We start from the raw sequence: 20,408 nt of genomic DNA, 5'->3' as shown, positions 1-20,408 counted from the left end.
CAGTATAAGCAATGGAAGAGTGGGAGAGTTATGAAAACAACCAGAACCAAGCAAAAAAGAATAATTAGGAGAGCAAAGGAAAATAATGATTGGCATCTCCACTTAAAAGAAAGTACAACTAGGAGAGCTATTCCCTTAGTGACTTTACATGCATGGCAGCAAAAGCCATCCTGTCCCCACTCCCCCCTCCCCGCCCATGGTATTGAACCAGTTCTTTCCAAATGAAGAGCAGGTCATTTGCTGGAACTCATCAGCATGTTATTTATAAATAGACTGGGTGTTAGAAGCTTACCTTACCTTTACTTGCAGTTTACATATGTTTTACTCTGATTCAAAGCTGAGATTTAAGTGCCCATGTTGTTATTTAACAAGCAAACCTGAGAAAATTAAATTAAGCTGGCTTAATTTAGTCTCTGTGAGCAAGCCTGAAAGGTATTGTGTGGACACGGGGGGAGAGGGAATAGCCCTCTGTAAAGATTATTCCATTGATGGTCTGAAGTATGCATTTGGCCCAGTACCGATAGTTTTGTGCGTGTTCCTGTCTAATTTCCTAAGAAATCAGTCATTTAACCTCTTTTCGCAGCTGAGGTTCTCCTTATTTTCCTTAATTGTTGAGATTCCCTTCTACTCATTCTTTAGAAATGATTGCGGTGGGAAAGAAAACACTGCTTTTGCCTTTTTGGCAAGAAATGATCTCTTGAATTCCTCCGCAGACCTCTTCAGGACCCGGTGTTAGAGCTGTCTTTCCAGTTGAGAAAGGACTACACAGAATTTCCGTGTAACCTAGTGAATCACTTGTGGCTACGTGATACGAAGCCCTTATTTTCCATCTCCTCTGTGCCCTGCTAGCTCCGCTTAACAGGTGTTAGACTTGGAGCTGCCACAGCCTCGTGGCATTTTTGGTACCTCGGGGGCGAATGGGAGTGGACGAGGAGTTCTGTGTTCCCAGAATCTGATACGCTTCTTCCACCTGCCAGGAGGTAGATTTTTGGAGACTGAAACCTTCGGAGATGAGCTTCAAGAACAGCGGGTGTGGGTGCTGGAAGGCTTCCCGATAGGTGTGGAACTCGCAAGCGCTGCGGAACAGAGCGCAGAGCCTGGGGCTGGCAGGACAGGAGTTAAACGTTAGAAGCTTTTTTTTCTTATAGGCAGGAAAGGCAAAATTTATAGCTCGTAATCAAGGCCATGAAAAATGTAGTCTGTGATGTTTCTTTCCTGCCTGAGATCTGGGAAGGCTCCCGTTCCTATCTGTCTCTGGGTCTGTCCAGTGCAGGGAGTTTCTTCTCAAGGGCAGCAGATGTAAAGCTACTGCAAGGCAGGGCAGAGCATCCCTCCTGGCACACCACGGAGGCGGCGACGGGAGGGCAGTGGGGCACAGGGTACCTTTTTTCTCTTTCCTGTTTCCCCTCTTGACTGAAATGATTTTCCTGGCAAAAATCAGTGTCTGGAACAGCTGTGAACTCCTCACCCTGCTCTGGGAGACTGGGTCTGTCTTAAACTCTGTTTATTCTTCAGCTTATGAAAGTGACCATCAACCAAGCCTCTGGACACTGAGCTTAGCGTAAAGACTGTGTGAACAGTATTTTAAGAAGAACTTATCCTGTGGAGAGGCTCCTTCTTCCCAATTATTGCTGAACTGGTAAATGTTCATAAGAAAAGAATACCCAGCCTAGGTTTTGGTGGTGGCGACTTTGTGATGTGGGTGGGGAAAAGGGCCACGGAGCAGGAGGCAATACACGGTTAGGGCATGGAGCGAGGCGCAGTGTTCCCCTGCCTGCGGTGGAAAAGAAATTTAAATACGGTGGACGCAGGACGGTGGTGTTTGTGACTGTAAGTGCTGCTGTGATGCAGTGTTCTGGGTATGCGTGGGGCTAGAGAGGGTGATTAAAAATGTGAGGAGAGGGGAGGATGGAGCCAGAGCTCTGGAGCATCGCTATGGGCATCTCTCTGTTGTGGCTTTCCTTGTGCCTTGGGATGTGGAGCTGGGCTGGCACTGTTGGCTTTGCCACGGTGGTTGTGGAGCACTGGCTGTGGTGTGACACCTGTCCTGGCTGAGAAAAATGGTCCTGAAGCTCCACATAACAAGTCTGGCCACCACTGGAGTGAACTCTGAAGGCCATACTTGTTGCATAAGCGGTGGAAGCTTGTCTGAGCATAACTGTGAAAATTTGAAAACCAAAATGGTTTTCAATTGCAGAGAGTCTTCCAAACTGCACAATCTGTGTCTCATGTTTGCAGTGAAATCTGAAATCCAGAATGTGTTTGCACACTAATTTTTGGTTGTAAATACTTTTTGTAGCTCTAGACCTGTAATTCTAAGAGTTTCTCCTGTCCACAAGCCTAACCAAATAGTATTACTGGCAGATTTCCAAACATTCAAATTAGAACTTCAAAGTTGCTACAATACCAGAGAAAGAAACAACAGATTAAAATTGATGGGACTTGTAAAATGAGATCTGTATGGGAGTAAAAGTTAATGAAGTTTGGAGGAAGCACCAATATGGTTAAGATGAGACAAGGGACATGGGAGAAGCTGTCTTTACTCTTTCTTAACTCTTGGTTTATTTTGACTGGCACTGAGCAGCTGAGTTAACCAGGTATTGCTGTGGTTTCCCTACCTGTAGAACAAATGTGCTGGTATTTTTACCCAGGTCTGATACGAGAGCTGCCTGGGTTGACTTTTGGATTCCTTCTTGTCTGCCTGTGAAATCCGTGTTCATATTTGGACTCCTCTCGTGATCTCATACCTTGAGGAAAGAGAGGACCTTCTGGCGTGCTTGTCCCTTCCCATTTTGCAGCTATTAACATGCTAGATCCAGAGCCACATCATCCATGTTTTTCAGGGTTTGAACTTTAAAAGCGAAGTGCCTGGCTGTCCTGAGCGCAGGGCACAGATGCTCTTTGAGCTGACCCATCGGTGCCTCTAACTGGATACTCGTGGATGGAGGTTTTCACCGGGGGCATGGCCCTTCTCTTTGTGGAATAGCATTGAGGGTATGAGGTACTGGTATTGCATGAAGGTCTTGTCAAGTGGGGTTGCTGGAGCTGGTATCGGGGAAGGTTTCTGTAGGTGTGAAAAATGTGGCCATCAGAGGGCTGATACCACGGCTAACTACGCAGCACAGCCCTAAGGACCTGCTGCAAACCAGGGCTGCTGTCACTTGGCCGTCTCAGCCGTTTTTCTGATGGCAGTGGAGCTCATAAGATCTGCTGCCCCTACAGAACTGTGTTTGTTCCCTCCTAAACATCTTCCATGGCTTTCCATGAGAGCAGTTAGCTGTAAGTCACCTCTTGTGCCTGCCGCAGCATTTGGAACTACGGGCTGGAAGAGATGTGAAATACAGGGATGGTTTCAGTGTAGCAGAGGAAAACTTCGGGACTTCTTTTTCTCAGGAGTCTTAGGTGTTTATTGTGCCTTTTATTCTGGAACACGGGGCTTTCCCCCCCTCTCATGTTACGTCCTACTCTAAACACCACAACAAGTGATCATGAGACAGTGGCCACAGCCAGTGTGTCATGTTATGTGACCACACACCAAAGTCCTTTTCCCTAATGTCTCTGTCAACCCAGGTAAACAGAATTCTCTGTAAGATACTAGATATGCCGTCTGTCTTCCCAGCCCGTAATGCACACTACGGCCGCGCCAGTTGTTGCACCAAAACACACATGCTGATTTACCAGCATGTTGCTATGAACAACCAAAGCTCTCAGTTTTCCTGCAGCAGAAAAAATAAACTGATCATTATTTTTTGTCCAGGCTTGAATTTTCTTGAAACTTGAAGAAATTTGGTTATTTTTTTCAGGCCACTCCCAGTTTTTCCACACTTCGTTGAGATTTGTAAACAACATTGTAAGTTCTCTCTGGAAAACCATAGCATAAATTGTAAGTCTTACTTTCTTAGAAAAGCAAGTTGAAATGATGAAAAATGCCCACAAAGACAATATTTAAAGAAATTCCTGTAAGCATACGTTTACGTGGTATCTAACTACCAATCTGATAGGTGAGTGTGGATTAAAAACTTCAGAAATCAGAAAAAATAAACAGATCGCTTTCCTCTGTTTCAGGCAGGGTGGAAGCCACGCTGATCCATCGGCTCTCGTTTCCCTTGGCCCTCTCGCTCTGTAGAGGGCTTGCCCGCGGGCAGTTCTTTGCAGCTGGTGTCTTTTTAGCTGCATATGTGAAAGAAACTCCGGGATGACTTTCCTAAACAAGGTCACAGGAGCACTGGATTCCTTAAACATCCTTTTCCTGTACTGCCAGCATGACCAAGCTACCTTTTTGCGTGGTATAATTTGACAGCCCCTCCTTGTCTTTGGGCTAAGGGTAAAAACCGAGATGTTGCTGATAACATTTTTGTTACGCATTTCATCCTGAGATTAGCAAGAGCAGCCTGTCTTCTGGGTTCAGCTATCTTGACACTTCAAGCTTGATACTGAGCGCCGGCAGCGTGGTGCTGCCCGTGCCGCACGTGCCACGATTAGGGCTTTATCTTCACGGATGAGGCAGTCGCGCTAACTGTGTGTGCTCGTGGGGCTTAGGTTCCGGCTTAGACCGTTTTTTTTGCAGAACCCAAGGTTTCATGAACAGGCAATCTTTCTACTAGGACGGCAGATAACGTTATGATATAGAATAATGGTAATACGGTGTGGAGGAATATGCAGCTTCGGTGTGGTTCCCAGACTTGGCAGCAGCGGTTGATGAGAGGAAGGGCATCAAAGGAAGCATTTAATTTAGCCTCTGCCTTGAAGGTAGGAGCTGCTACCCTGAAGGAGCCATGAATACCTTGTTTCCTCCTTGCTATTTTCCCCCCACGTCCCAGGGAGCGGTAACGGAGCAAGTGTTGCAGCCTTGCTGGGCCACAGCTTTTCCCACTGGCAGAAAAGGGAATGAAGAAATTCTGTCCTGCTCTGGTCTGGTAGTTATTCAGACACAGTCACGGTCCAGCTAAGCAAAGATACTTCATCTGATTAAACAAAGCATAACTCCAAGGTCATTTGGGAGTCTTGCTTTGCTGGCTTGACAGTGCAATACTGGGAGGCAGGATGGTAACGAATGCTGGTAAATAGAGAATGAGCTGGTTTTATCCCAGATAAACCTTATACCTTTGGGAGAGGGCTGTTTGTGTTACTGTCGATTGCAACGGGTGCTGGAGCAGTGCAAGGAGCACCAGCAGCGGTGGCAGCAATCAGTGGCAGGACACACAATGAGAGATACACGTGGACAAGGAGAGGTGAACGGGGGCTTTCCCCCAGCCACTGACCCCCGACTGGCTGACTGGACAAGACAGCAAGGCACGGAGCCTGCACCCGGCGGTGCGGGGGATTTAAGCAGGTGAAAACAGTCAGCCTAGCTGATGGCGAGGGGTGCCAGAGCATATCTGTTTCCAGGCAGGCAGGCAGGCACCCAGCAGCACGGTGACTGCCTGCCAAAAAGCAGCGTCCTCTGCTTCCCCTGAGCAGGAGTCAGTGTAACGAGAAAAAAGGACCGGGAGCTACAGACCTGTTAGTCTAGCTGCAGCACCTGGAAAAATTAGGGAGATCATACTGGGTACTGTTGAAAGGCATTTATTCTTTAGAATTTATTCTATTCTTCAGAATAACGCAGTCATCAGGCACAGCCAGGGTGGGTTCGCAGGAGGAGAGGCCTGTGTAACCGGTGCGATACCCTTGCGTGATGAGGGCACCAGCCCAGGGGGTGAAGGGAAGGCAGGGGATGTAGTTGTTCTGGATTTTAGTAAGGCTTTTGATCCTGCCCCTCGCAGCATCCTTCTGGACCAGCTGCCCAGCTGTGGGATGAGCAGGTTGGTGGTGTGCTGGGTGAAGAGCTGGCTGAAGGGCAGAGCTCAAGGGGTCGCAGTGAACGGGGCTACGTCTGGCCGGCGCCTGGTCACCAGCAGTTTTCCTGGGGGCTCCATTCTCGGCTCAGGCTGTTCCATGTTTGTCAGCCGTCGATGCAGGAGTTGAATGCACCGTAACGAGTCTGCTGGCGATACCAAAGGCGGGGGGTGCAGGTGACTCTTGAGGGACAGGAGGCCTTGCGGGGGGATCTAGACGGATTGGGGCGCTGGGCTATGACCAGTGGGAGGCACTGGGGCAGGCTTCCCAGAGCGGTGGTCGATGCCCCAAGCCTGTCAATGCTTACGAGGCGCTTGGCCAATGCCCTTAAGAACGTGCTTCAGCTGTTGGTCAGCCTTGGGGTGGTCAGGCAGTTGGACGAGGCGGTGGTTGTAGGTCCCTTCCAACTGAAACAGTCTGTTCTGTTCTGTTACCTTAATTGCTTTGTCTATCCTTACTTGATATCCTGAATTTAATAGAAGTGTCTCAATACAGCTCAAAGGTGTTTGATTCTTGATTAGCTTGTGTTATGGTGCTATAACTGTATCCACTCTTAGGAGCGCAAATCAGGAGTAACTTCACTGAAGTCCCTGGTAAAATCTGAGTGATATCTTAGTAAGATTCCATGCATAAAAAGAACAAATTAAATTCCTGGCTCAAGAAGTCTTTATGCTGCCTTCACATGGGGTGTGAATGCCTCTGTGTTTTTGTTGTTGTCTTAGATGCAGATACGTATGATTGCATCGATGCATGCTGTATACAACCAGCGTGTTCTCTGTGTATTCGCTTTTAGTGCTATCACATCCATCTTACAAGCATGGCTTGATCAGTGCTCTGAGGATTTCAGAGAGCCGCCTGAGTACCCGTGTTTGCTGAAGTTGCTGGATTACCTGAAGAAGAATATTGATGGCTCTGACCTGGAGAGAAGGGCTCAGAACCTCTTGGAGCAGTTCCAAAGGAAAGAAGTGGAAAATGATGGTAAGTTACCTTCCCCTTCTGTCTGTCTGTCTGTTCTCCCAGACTGTATGGTACCACGGGGATTTATGTGGAGTACATTTCATCAACTCTTATGCTAATTGACGATCTTGTGAGGCTCACCAGTGACTTTTTTCTTGTGATTTGTTTTTTGCTTTGGTTTTTGTGGTTTTTTTTTTTTTTTTTTTTTTTTTTAAATCTCTGTATAAGGCTGCAGGTTCTGTGCAGGATGAAATAGTCGTACTGCATAGGTGCCGGTGCCTGTTCATTCTAGGGTGGATGGGGAAATCCAGCACTTCTCTAATATTTAGCCAAAGATTTAAGAATGCTGTGGCAGCTAAGTGGTTAATTGTTAGTGCACTTCCCATGTCGCTGAGTTAAAACACACAGCTGCTCTTTAGCTAGTCTTCTCATTGCAATACCCATCCACCCCAAGAAAAGCCCAAACCAACATGTAAAATACAGAGCTGCAACGAAATAGAGCTTGGGTCACAAGCTTTGTTGTCATTAAGCTTTTCTTCCTAGTTACCATCGTGCCAGAGGAAGTGTCTGTGGCTGTTTTTTCCTCTCTGAGTGGCTGGCTGCTGGTATCCAAGGACAGAGGAAAAACTTACGTTATTGGGGGTCACAATCTACTGAAACAATAGTGAACTGTAGTAACACAAATACGCTGTGTGCAGCGTCAAGCCTGACATATACCCTTATCCTGGTCAGAAAGCTTCCTCTGGCATAAGCTGAAAAGTCATGGGAGCTCACGTAGTGTGTGAATGAGAAGTGGAATCGACTTCCAGCTTTAGCAGAGGGACAAGAGGGAATGATTCATGTAATAAAGGATAAAGGAAATGGCAGTAAAAAACCTATTTCATCCCATAAAAATCATGTCTGCCGGATATTCCAGAAATACCATGTTAATGCATAATACTGTGAAATGCCAACTTAGCTGTCATTAACACGCGCATAAAAAGCAGTACCACGCGGGGCTCAGGCGTTTTCCTTATTGAACCCAGGTAAGTGACCAGGATTGCTGGTATCTTTCTGTTGATATCCTTTCCTGGGCTTGGTTCCCCCAGGTCAGACAAGAAAGCTGATGAGAGCTATATTTGGGTTCAGCTGTTGTTCAAAGTGAATAGAAGTTCCCAGCCGCCTTGCTTCTGCATTTGTTTCCTCAAGCAGTAGTTGAAAAAGTTCTTTACTGAGTAATAGATGGGTCGGTTCGAATGGTAACATTTTCCAAATTGTTGCAGAATAGAGGCTGTTAATTAGAATAAAATAAGAGGAGGAGAATGGAATTAACCTGTGGGGTCTGCAGAAGAGAGTTTTGGAATATCAGAGCTCCATCTTTGTTCATTTCAGAGATTTCTTTCCAAACTCTTAATGTATTGTCTGCAGTCAAGACCTACTGATAATTATTGTTCTAAAGCAGTCCTGTTGTGCCATGAATTTACAAAATTGCGTCCTAATCCTACAGTTTGATTTGTGTAATCAGACCTCCCTTTACTGCTTCCATCAGCCATGCCAGTAGGCTAGATTGCCGTGCCAGATACATGGATAAAAGCTCAATTCTTGTAGCTTAAGCAATGCAAAGCGAGGTGAGTCGGAGAGTGCAGGTTCAGAAGGGGCAAGTGGCCGGTCTCGGCGAAGTCAAGAGGGCAGCTGAGCCTGGAGAGGGCTAAATGGATCTGAGTGATTTGAAAAGATGATGAGGCACTTGAGTACAAGAGGATTCCAGCTTCTTGGAGAGTAGAGAGAAGACTGGTTGCACATTTATGAGTGTGAGAGAGAAAGGGGAAAAAGAAGCATGAAAAAAGGAAAATGTTGCGTTGGCACTTCAGGACCTGACTTTAAGGGCACTGTGAGGTTTTGAGTAGAGTTGCAACTCAGTGATGAGGATTTTTAGTTGAATTCCAAGAGCTGAAAGGAAAATGAGGAGTTACATAGCGAAAAAGAGAGAGAAAAAAGTGTGAATCTTAACAGTTCAGTAGAAATTCCTTTAATTATGTGTATCGCTACAAAACACCCACAGAAAAATAATACTGGAGCAGAGGTCTCCATTTATCTCCTTTATCTCTGTCAATAGATTGTGCAATTGGAATATAAAGATGGAAATGTGGATACAGCCTGTAGTTATAATTTGTTGCGTCAAAACTGTAGCAATTTACGTTGATTATTAGGTTTTACTAATTAACGAAGAAAGGAAAAATGAAGTATTTAAAAAAAAAAGACAGAAGTCTCACTTTATCTGCTTTTGTTGCTTTTATGTCTCTTCTGCTTTAACTGGGTATGAAGTATTGTGTAACATACTCTGAAGCACGCTGCTTGTTTTTGTTAATGAAATCTCACTAGTAGTAAACTCAGCGCTTCTGTTGTTTGTCTTCAACAAGTCCATTTTTTCCCCTCTCTTCTTACGGAGTCACCCTATGGTAAAAGGGATTAGGAAGAGGATTTATGTTCAGGGATTTTCTGACTTTCTCTTCTACCATGGAAAACAAGGGCATATTTCTTTGTGTTTTAATGTGACTTTGTACCCAGCCTGTGGGAGCCAAAAGGTGACATGGGAACATCTGGAAATACCTTCCCTGCTGCTCTGGATTGGGTCCCTCGATGAGGACAGCTCTCCTCTCTCACCTCTTCTCTGCTGCCCAGAGTAAATTTAGGAGAAGCATTTAGCAGAACGCTGTAGGTGCTCCCTGTATTTACTTTTCTGGGAAAAATGTCCAGAGCAGGAAGGTGAGGGATGCTGGAATAAGCTCTCTTCAATATAGTCCATGTAGCCACAAAGGGTGCCAAGAAATCTAATATCCCCTTTAATTTCCACACATTGGAGATGAAATCTGGATATAAGAGCATTCCTAATGCAATATTTTTGAGATATAACTGCAGTCTCATCCCCTTGCAGTTTTGGCGCTTCCCCCCCCCGCAACTATAAAATGCATAAATACTGAGAAGTAGATCAGCAAAATTCTGCAATGTTAATAAAGAATTTTTGTTGGGGTGGTGGTGATGTTTTTTCTTTCAGAAGAACGATTAGTGAATGGATGAAGCTGCTTCTCCAGTAAGAGACCCCAAACAGCTCAGTTCTCTCTATTTCTTTTTCTTCCACCTTTTCTTTGCCAATTTAATCTTCTGGTCATCATCTTTCTCACTAAAATGTGCAGCACCATGGAGCCATTACAATAGACAGGACCCTTTGGGTGTTCTGCTATAATGTGTACAGTGATGTTTTAAAGTAAACTAACATCTGCTTTGATTCACTGTTTGCTGTATAAATTGACTAAGTCGTGTTTTCCATCCTGGACAGATGTGTTCCTTAAGAGTTCCTGCTGTAACCTATACGAAGAGGAGGAACTGGAGATGAGCAGTCCAGAAGATTTCTCTCTTTTCCCAGAAGACCTGGTGGCAGAACAGTTGACATATATGGATGCCGTATGTAGAGCATATGTACTAAAAGTTGTGTCAATAGAAGTATAATGTTCCAGACCAGGTCTGTTGTTGGGACACAGAACACAGCTCTGGTTACTTATCCAAACTTGCTTTGTTTGTTGGGCTTTTTCCTTCTGTCATTCTGAACGTTTGGGTTTGGTTTTTTTTTGTGGGTTGGTTTTTTTTTTTAATTGTGAATGTGTATTGTGTAACCTTTTTTGCAAAGTTTAATATTTGACACCTGAGAAATAGCTCGTGTTGACTATATTGCTACCTGGCCTAAAGATGTATATGTACTCTTAACTCTAGTGCTCTGATTTGGTTTGTCTGTATCAATCTCCTCCACATTTTTGTATATAAAAGATTTTCCCATTGGTTATGCATAAACTGATAAAAAGGTGTCTCTTATTTTCCCAGGGCTTTTAGCTGGCAGTTGTTTTAGGGCATCAAGCCTATAGAGAGTATGCTAAAGTTCATATTTAAAACTTAGAGAAAAAAAATATTTACCTTTTAATGCCATATTAGGTTTAGGTCCAATTAGTAAATGTGCATTTCTTCTTGTGGACAGTAGAGATCTAGGAGAATCTTGCTGACTTTGTTATTTCTGTTTCACTCCAGATACTCTTCCAGAAAGTTGTGCCCCACCAGTGCTTGGGAAGTATCTGGTCTCAAAGGCATAAGAAAGAAAATGTGGCACTCACTGTCAAAGCCACTATCTCCCAGTTCAACGCAGTTACTTCGTGTGTTATCAGCACTATCCTGCAGAGGAAGGAACTCAAAACACAGCAAAGAGCCAAGATCGTTGAGAAGTGGATTCTCGTTGCACATGTAAGTCGTTTGTTCTAGACTGTTTAATGTTTCATGTGAGGGTGCTGGGAGGGGAGAAGGGGGTTGTATGCATTGGTCCCAGGCCAGTGACCATCTTAGCTCTAATTCTTCCTATTTTTGACGGAATTTATTTGTAATAGCAAATGAAGTATTGCCCTTCCTCTCCCGAGTTCCTTCCCCACCATGGAAATGGGGTTGATGTTTCTCTCTTCGCAGGGCTGGGAGTGCTAATTAACGGGCAGGGCAGATCCCGTGCCTTGCAGATGGGGTGCACCGTATATTTGATAACGTAACATTTGTGATAAGATAGGTATAAATTCGACCAGTTCACTTCCCTAGGAAGAAAATAGTGCTCACATCAGTGAAAGAAGTAAAGTGAGGGCTGGCATCATCCGAAGGGTAGGCTTGTTTTCAGAGGGTAACGAGGGTGGAATAGGACTGGCAGTGGTGCAGGCAGCGGGCGCAGGCAGCACAGGCTGTGCGCTTCCCTGCCTTCAGCTGCTCCTGCTCAGCCAGTGAGCATCTGCTCCCGGTCTTGCATCTATGGACACCATGGCCGTGGGCATCAGGGGTGGTGGAAGACAGCACAAGTGGTTGTGTCTTCATGCATTTATATAGGTGTGTGTATATGTGCAAGTAAAGTAAACACAAGGTCCTGTGTTTAAGCGCAGATAAAACTAACTTGCTTCCAGGCTGCAGTAGCCTGTTTAGCATGGAAAAACTTGTAAGTAATTGTTTGTACTCTTTTGATTTGAAAGATTCTTGGGGCTGAAAGGTCATTTGCCTGCTGAATTATTCACGGTTTATATCGGGTATACAAAGCAGCTGGGTTTGGAAGGGGGCAAGAGGTGTAAGCAGCAATCAAAAAATACAGAGAGTTACAATACGGTACCAGTCTGCCCGTCTCCTTACCTTTCTGCTTGATCCTTGTCTCACGCGTTTCTCTAACGCATTTTTACTCTTTGCTTCAATTCCTTTCTCTTGTAGAATCATAGAACGGTTTGGGCGGGGAGGGACCTTTAAAGGCCATCTAGTCCGACCCCCCTGCCATGAGCAGGGACATCTTCAGCTAGGTCAGGTTGCTCTGAGCCCCGTCCAACCGACCCTTGAGTGTTCCCAGGGATGGAGCATCTGCCACTCTCTGGGAAACCTGTGCCAGTGCTTCACCACCCTCATTGTATAAAAATGTCTTCCTTGTATCGAAATCCACCCTCTTTTAGTTCAAAAGCATTACCCCTTGCCCTATGGCAACAAGTGCTGATAAAAGGTTTGTCCCCATCTTTCTTACAAGCCCCCTTTAAGTACTGAAAGGCTGCAGTAAGGTCTCCCCAGAGCCTTCTCCAGGCTGAACAAGCCCAACTTCTCAGCCTGTCTCCACAGCAGAGGTGCTCCAGCCCTCTGGTCGTTTTTGTGGCTTCCTCTGGACCTGCTCCGGTAAGTCTTTGTCTTACTGTGCTGAGGACCCCGGAGCTGGACACAGTACTACAGGTGGGGTGTCGGGAGAGCCGAGGGGCAGAATCACCTCCCTCCACCTGCTGGCCATGCTGCTATTGATAGAGCCCAGGGTATGGTTGGCCTCCTGGGCTGCAAGCGCCCATTTTCTGCTCATGTCCATCTTTTCATCCAGCAGTACCCCCAAGTCCTTCTCAGCAGGGCTAATCTCGATTTCTTCCGCCCCCAGCCTGTGTTGATACTGGGGCTTGGCCCTGCCCAGGTGCAGGGCTTTGTCCTTGGCCTCGTTGAACATCGTGAGGTTCACATGGGCCCACCTCTCAAGCTTGTGCAGGTCCCTCTGGCTGGCGTCCTGTCCCTCAGGTATGGCAGCTGCACCACTCAGCTTGGTGTCTGCGAACCTGCTGAGGGTGCGCTCCATCCCATGGTCCGTGTCACTGATGAAGATATTAAATAGTACTGGTCCCAGTATGGACCCTCGAGGGACACCACTTGTCATCCATCTCCATCTGGATATTGAGCCATTGACCACTGCCCTCTGGGTATGCCCATCCAACCAATTCCTCATCCACCGAACGGTCCACCCGTCAAACCCATCTCTCCCCAATTTAGAGAGGAGGATGTTGTGGAAGAGCGTGTCAGTGGCCTTTCAGAAGTCCAGATACACACCCGTAGCTCTTCCCTTGTCTGTGATGTGGTTACCCCATCGTAGGAGGCCACTAGGTTGCCCTTGGCGAGGGGATGCTGGCTGTCGCAGACCCCTCCCTGTCCCCCACGTGCCTTAGCATAGCTCCTAGGAGGATCTCGTAGCAGAGCTTTGTGTGAAAGTGTTTTGCAGGCCTTCTTTACGTAACTGCGGTTTGCTGATTTCTTAGATTTGATCTTTAATATTTTACTGTAACCTTTTTAACTCTCCTCAGAGCGCTGGGCAGCTGGCAGTAAACCAGATCGCCCTTTTGAAGGGAACGTTTAGAGCACTTTCTTACGGACGTGTGATGACTTTTGTTTTAAGGATCACGTAGATTCTTTCTGAGCTCTACAAAATGAGCAGTCAGAAAAAGCTCGAGCCGCACAGGGGCTTCCCGACCTTGGCCGTGCGCTTTGCGCTTCCGGAGGCCGCGTTGTCCGTCCTGGCACTAAGCTCTGGCAACTGCGCGGCTGGGGAAGCGGGTGCGGGGAAGCGGGTGCGGGGAAGCGGGTGCGGGGAAGCAGCCTTTCACCTCTCCGCGGGCACTTACGTCGACTCGTTTCTGTTACCATCCGACGCCTGCTTTATAGCCTGTGTGGCTGGGTTGGGAAGGCTGGTTCCTGGTCTCTGTGTGCAGACCTTTTAGGTGGCGAGGGTACCAGCTCAAGGGGACGGCCTGGGCGAGCAAGTCTGATCATCGCGGGGCAGCAGGCAGCCTTGGGGAAGCCAGGACAGGCACCACACTCATCATACTTGTTGTGTGGATAGAGAACTTTGCTCTCCACCTCTGTGGATTCAGGACTTCTCCCTTTACTTCAATTTATACACATAATTAAATACTCCAGTCTTAGCTAAGCACATGAAAAATGCATGCGCACGCTCTACGAAATAATTGCACACGTAGAACAGCTCGTTGCATATATACTTAGCTGCCCACTTCTAAGCAAGCTGCTTGCTTTCTGCATGCAAATGAGTGTTTTGAATAGCCTGATGCCTGAGTTAGAAAATAATCCACTCATTAAAGTGCAGTTATTCACTGACAACTAACTCTGTACCTTAGCAGCGTGGAGTTCCATGTTTGTTATCTGTTCGTGACTGTTGGATCCAGTTTCTTGGTTTACAAGATAAAGTAGACACTTTTTCTAGCTGCCAGCCTTCTCTTCTCCACTTAGATCTAAAGTTCCTGACCAGGAGCAGCCAATTTCATTCACACAATATTTTCTTTAAAAATATAAATAAAAATTACATCATTAATATCCTGTTATGCTTAATTTTTTTTTTTAAATCAGTTGCTTCTGCACAGGATTCTTTCTGGTTTTCCCCTTGTGAAGGACACAGCATGAAACAAAGTTATTCAAACCAGTCTTAAAAATTCTTCTGATATCCTAACGAATGCTTGCTAAAGTTTAGTCTGCAGTCAGTTAAACCGTTGAGAACACAAAATCCAATATTGAATTCCTAATGTGCTTTAAATTATGCAATGTGCAATTAAGTCAAGATGGTTCCAGATTGGATCCTCCAGTCCAAACTCCTGTTGTGTTTGAAAAAAAGAAATGCTGAGAATTTGTGCCTGTAATCAGTGTTCTCCCCAGCCTGAATTTCACGTTGAACATGAAGAAAGAAGGGTCTTGTTCTTAAATGTCTCAGTCTCCGAGAAAGAGCTGTTACATGGCTTCTTTGGCTCTGAACCTTGCAAGAACAGTTTTCAGGTCTTGCGTGCCCTACCACATGATGCTGATTTTTGTCTTTTTATAGCCTAACTGCCAACGTGCTTCAAGTGCTGTTTGCCCAGTCAGTCTTCTTAAGCCACACTTTGTTAAAAGTAGCCTCCTGAGTTGCACAAAAGATACCTTTCTTTTTTAAAAAAAGTAAATAAATGGAAGTAAATGTACTGGCTTTAATTGTTAAGTCAATTTTGATGCAACTCATGAGCTGAGTTGTTGACATATTAAGGTCTGACCTTTGTTTATGCTAAGTTGGCTTTACATTTGTTCAGTCCTACAAAGGAAATGAATTACATCTCTTTTTGCTGTAAGGCTCCTTTATGTAATCAGCGTTATTAGTGCAATAATCAGCCCCATAAAACTTTGCAGAAGTGGAATTGTAGTCTGAGTATGTTCTTGTCCACATAGAACAGTCAAATTGGCGGGTTTTGGCTGCTGAATTTGCACGTACAGACACCTGTTTGGGAGAGCTTGTGTTTGCAAGAGTTTGAGGTCTGTGGTGCCCATGCTCCAGTTCATGAGCCACCAACAGATCTGCAGGAGTTCCTTGAAAAATGACAGGCCAGACTTTCCCCCTCCTCCTTGCTTCCATCTGCTTTGCTAGGATTCTCTGCTATTTTTTCGAAAATGAAGGTTTTCGGTATCCTTTTCCGTCAAAGCTTTTGCCGCAGAGAAGCTGCGTGGCAAATGTCTATGAACCAGTCTGTCTGTTAGGATTTGATCCCAACTCTGGAAGAGCTGGGAAGGTTTTTCTCTTTAACAGTGTGCACATACTTGAAGAACAGGTTATTCCTTTGCGTGTCTTTATTTTTAATTGACACTTAGATGATTGAGGGTTTATGTTTTAAATACCACATACAAAGAGGCAAAGCCTGGTTTTTCCCCTGAAGGGTAAAAGGGATTGGTAAATATAAAGAGGTTTTTAAGAAGTGTAACATTTATGCTTTTTAGCCTGGCTTCAGGGACTCGGTTTCACTTTTATTTTTACTAGGAGAACTGGAAGCTGTAACACTGCAACATCACCCCAAATACATGAAAGTGAGGAAAACAAGATTTAAGTGCCAAAAGCCCATAAAATACTTGCTGGCTGGAGGGGGGAGTGATATTTCTGATGCTCAATATTTGTACAGCTGCCCGCTTAGCAGTGAGAATGTGTAGCAAGCATGACACCGGTCAAACAGAAGAGCACTAATGTATTCGTAATGCTGACATTTAATGCTCCTGTATTTCTAACCGCTCCTTTCACAGGCATGTAGGATCCTGAAGAATTTTTCTTCCTTGAGGGCCATCATTTCAGCGCTGCAGTCCAGCCCCATCTATCAGCTAAAGAAGACCTGGGCGTGTGTTCCAAAGTAAGCCTCCCCCTCTGCTCCCGTGGCTAGCCCCAGACAAAGGCAAAAAGCTCGGTGCTCACTGTTTTCATCTTGTTCTTCTCAGTCTTCCTATTCTGCTCCTTCATGGACATCTCTGGTAGAGAACCTCTCATTCCTGTGAGTCTCGGGCCCCTTTTTGGGGTCTGACCGCTGTGAACTGCTTTTTCACGTTGAAGAGACAACCTGCCCTCAAGGATACTGGGTTTCTTCTGCCCTTTGTAGTATATTGGATCTTCCACAACCTATTTTGAAAAACCGTGGGACTAGCTACTCACAACTCATGCACACATACCTGCCTGTTGTCTTCTATCCTATGAAGTTCGAGGAGGTCCGGATTGCTACAAACTCTCACTAATCCTCTCCTGGTCCTGACATTTCCTTAAAATATATCCACAAACAACAAAACCCAAACCTGTATTGAAGATAAAGTACTCCCCTGTAAGAAATATTTTTTTTTTGTGCAGCTGGCACATTTACTGCATGCCAAACAGAGACCAGAAGTGTCTCTGTAGGAAAGAGGGTGCTCTGCTGGTTCGGTTTGGGAAGAATGGGTTTGTTCCCTTTGCCTTTGATAAACAAAAAAATGTGGGGCTCTGCCACTGTGTATACTTCTGCATTTCCCCTAGAGAGAGGTGGGCCATTCCTTCTGCTGCCCCCTATTCCTGTTCCTGATCGAAATACTGCTGTCTTGTGTTCCTGGTGTTGGCAAGAGAATGGGACTCGTACACTGAAATGCTTCTAGCTTTCCAGAGTGCATGGATCAGGGCAAAAATGAAATACTTGGGATACCTCTCACAGCTGTTCTTCTGTTCCTTTGTATCCATGTACCTACTTTCTTACAACAAACTCGTACCCGCAGCGTAACTCAAAACCCTGCGTACCTGTGGCATTGCTTTGTGATGTTGTCAAATAAGGCCTGACTTTACTGGGAGCACCAGAAGATCCCGGGAGGGTTCCTACTGCTAGGAACCCTAGCAGCTGGATGCAGTCTCACTGGATGCGTTTTGGTGGTGGTACCCTTTACATGGCCAACTGTTAATGATTTGTGAGAAATGTTTTGTAATCAGCATTAGTAGTAACATAGTATCTGATGTAGGGCTTACTAATAACCTAAATCTTTTCCTGTACAGGGACATAGTGCTGCTGTTTGAGGAGCTGTCTGAAGTCTTTTCAAACCGTGACAACTATTTGACGAGCAGGGAGCTGCTAATGAAGGTGAGAATTAGCGGGAGCCGCAAGCCTTGGGATCTCGGGCAGAGCTGTCAGCCCTTTGGGCTACCCGGCTGCCAAAGCTCGTCCCCCCCGCGCACGGAGACCCCCCGCGGTGCTGCGGGGAAGGCAGGTCTGTACCTCCGTGCTTTTGTGCTGGCCTGAGCGGTGGTTTGATCGTTCCTGAAGGAACCCACAGCAGCATTAGCCAGCTGAGCTTTGCCACCCGTGAGCGCCAGGCTGCAGCGGTGCAGATTCGGTGCAGATTCGGTGCAGATTCGGTGCAGATTCGGTGCAGGCTTGCTCACGAGACAGCGGTCAGGACCCCGGGGAGCCCCTCCAGCGGAACACGCTGCTGTGCTGGGGAGCTGGTGGTGCTCCCCTGGGCACGCTGGTGTCTACCTCGGTAGCTGTGTGCGCCCTGCCATACCTGTGATGGAGCTGCAGCCACAACCAGAGCGAAGAGGCGCTGCACGGTGTAATTTTGCTGAGATGAGTTACAAATTAGCGCTTTGGCTTTCTACTGCTCCGTGTAGAGAGGGGAACCTAGCTTGTGCGCCCTCGGAGCAGAGCTGGAAAGGCTCAGGTTTGCGCTGGTGAGCGCGGGGCAGCTCCAAATGAGATTCTCAACTGGGTTGCACCACTGTAGTGCTTTTGACTTCACTGGAACAATGCCACTCAGCTTCAGCTGAGGAATTAAACCAAGATGTTTATACGACTATCCCGTACCTTTCTTGGAACTAGAAAACAGGGCTGGGAATTTCGAAGGAACAGGCTTCCTGCTCTGTGTGTGGCCAGATGGACAACAAAGCAGGCTCTGTCTGAAACAGCTTGACTTCTGCGCTCTCCTGGGCAAACCCCAAGCAGCTCAGGAGCTTGAAAGGAGTGAGGAAGAATAGCAGGGAAAGGTTATATTCTGTAGAAACTGAGGAATGTTTGTGGCAGGTTTTTTGTTCTGTTTACATCAAAAGGTTTCTATAAACTGGCTAACCAGTTTACTTTCTGGCAGTTCCAGCCAGTTAATCTGGCATTTGTACCTTCCCCACTTGCCTTGGTATCTGAAACACTGTTTTGCTCAGGAATGATGGGTGAACACACTCAAACCTGTTAGTCTGTTTTGTTTATCATCCATTTATCAACATCTGTAGCTAAATTTTAAAGCAGGTGAGACAATAATAAGCATAGATGAAAAATGTGTGTTCAGAACAGCTTATTTAACTAAATATTAAAAGACAAAACAACAACTCGCTCTGAGCCCAGACCTTCTGGCTCCCAGCAAATCACTCTTTCTAGCTGCTGTGAGTGGATTTGCAAAACATTTGGAAAGCAGCGAGAGGAAAAAAATTCCACAGAACAGCTAGAACCTCTCTCCTACTTTTCGTCTTGGACCATTTTGTAACAATTGGAGGATTAATGTCCACTGAATCCTTAAAAGTCTTTTGTTTTCTTTCACTATAAATAGCCTCTCTAGGGAAGCTGTCTTTGACCTTGCCTACCCGTCCCACAGATTTAAGCATAGCACAAAGTGCCACATGAAACAGGTTGGCCGGCCCGGGGAGGGAGCACCGTGTTCTTTCCTCCCCAGACAGCAGCTCTGCTGCGAGCCGCACTCTGAGCTTCTGTGCCTGCCCTTGGAGAATCTCAGGTTTACCTCTCGGTGTCTTGAGGACATGGAGACAACACTCCTTTTTCGTGCGCTCCTGCTTTTCAGCCGAGGAAGGAGATGCAGGTTGAGTGCTCTGTTCGTGAACTGCGGCTGAGAGAAGTAAACGCTGACCTGGGAGAATCTTTACAAGTGCAGGCTGTTGCTTTGTGCCTCTTAAAAAAGGCATTGATACTGATTCATGTCCCATCTATCTGAACACTGGAAAAAACAACAGTAACTCCCAGCATCCCGTATGGATTCAGGGAAATAAAGGCGACAGCTCTGTTGTGAAATAGCTTAGCCATTCCCAGAAAAGCCTGAAGTGCGGAGATGAAAACCTGTTACTTTCATTCCCTGCGTGTTTTTTGCTTAGTCAACAAGCCACAGAGGGTGGTTGCTGGATCTGTATGCTGTGGCATAAGAAAAACAACACAGCTTTACATAAGACAGAAATGTTTACTTGTAGCAGTCCTGATTGGGAAATTGAACTGAAATCCTGGGGTCAAGAGTGTCAGGATAGAGTTTAGAGAAGCAGCTGGACACATGAATTATATCTAAGCTTCTCTGATTGGAATTCTCCGAAGATTTTCAGCAGCACTTAGCTTTGGCCAGAGTAGACCCATTTTGCAGAAAAATTCCCTTGTAGTCATCTTGTGAGATTCTGTCCAAAATTCCCAATCGGTGTATGAGTCCCAGAAAATTAATGCATGTATGTATACACACATGTCCTTGCACAACAAATATTTTTGCTGGCCTAGCTTGCCTGGTCAAATATATTTGCAATTATTTTACACAAACGTAGATGCCAGCTTACCACTTAGCTCCTCCTTTAATTGCCTTTAATTTCCTTTTAACTCACAGGAAGGAACATCCAAATTTGCCAGTCTGGAGAGCAGTCTGAAAGAAAATCAGAAAAGGACACAGAGGCGACTGCAGCTTCAAAAAGATATGGTGTGTTTGGGGTTCTTTCCCTCCCCTCTTCGAACTGGTAACGTAATTAGCCCTAATCAGTGAATTATATAAGAAGCAAAATCTGGAAAGGTGTTTAACGACGTGAGTGTGCAGTAGGTAGTGCTCTTGAACGCGCCCTCTGTCAAGAAAAAGTCGCATCAGCGCTATTGATTAGCTGATACAAAGCAAGTGAACCGAAAGGTTTGGACTGAGTATGCAGTCAGAATGTTTGTCCCGGTAAATACACGCCCAAAGCTGTATGGCTGTTGTGCTGCGGGTCATAGTAAGCAGGTAATGCTGTGTGTGTA

The 20,408-nt window shown here is 45.8% G+C and overlaps 1 protein-coding gene across 1 annotated transcript in view; it reads left to right on the top strand.

The window, feature by feature from the left end:
• Positions 1 to 20,408, top strand: part of RGL1 (ral guanine nucleotide dissociation stimulator like 1) — a 79,247-nt gene that overhangs the window by 46,240 nt on the left and 12,599 nt on the right. Inside the window, exons 5-10 of the mRNA XM_040609935.1 lie at positions 6,629 to 6,813; positions 10,109 to 10,233; positions 10,849 to 11,058; positions 16,171 to 16,274; positions 17,426 to 17,510; positions 20,011 to 20,100. Of these exons, the coding sequence (XP_040465869.1) occupies positions 6,629 to 6,813; positions 10,109 to 10,233; positions 10,849 to 11,058; positions 16,171 to 16,274; positions 17,426 to 17,510; positions 20,011 to 20,100 (799 nt within the window). The remainder of the gene's footprint in view (positions 1 to 6,628; positions 6,814 to 10,108; positions 10,234 to 10,848; positions 11,059 to 16,170; positions 16,275 to 17,425; positions 17,511 to 20,010; positions 20,101 to 20,408) is intronic.

This window comes from Falco naumanni, chromosome 11, assembly GCF_017639655.2.
Source record: "Falco naumanni isolate bFalNau1 chromosome 11, bFalNau1.pat, whole genome shotgun sequence".
Taxonomy (NCBI): domain Eukaryota; kingdom Metazoa; phylum Chordata; class Aves; order Falconiformes; family Falconidae; genus Falco; species Falco naumanni.
This window is presented reverse-complemented; position numbering and strand designations above follow the sequence as displayed.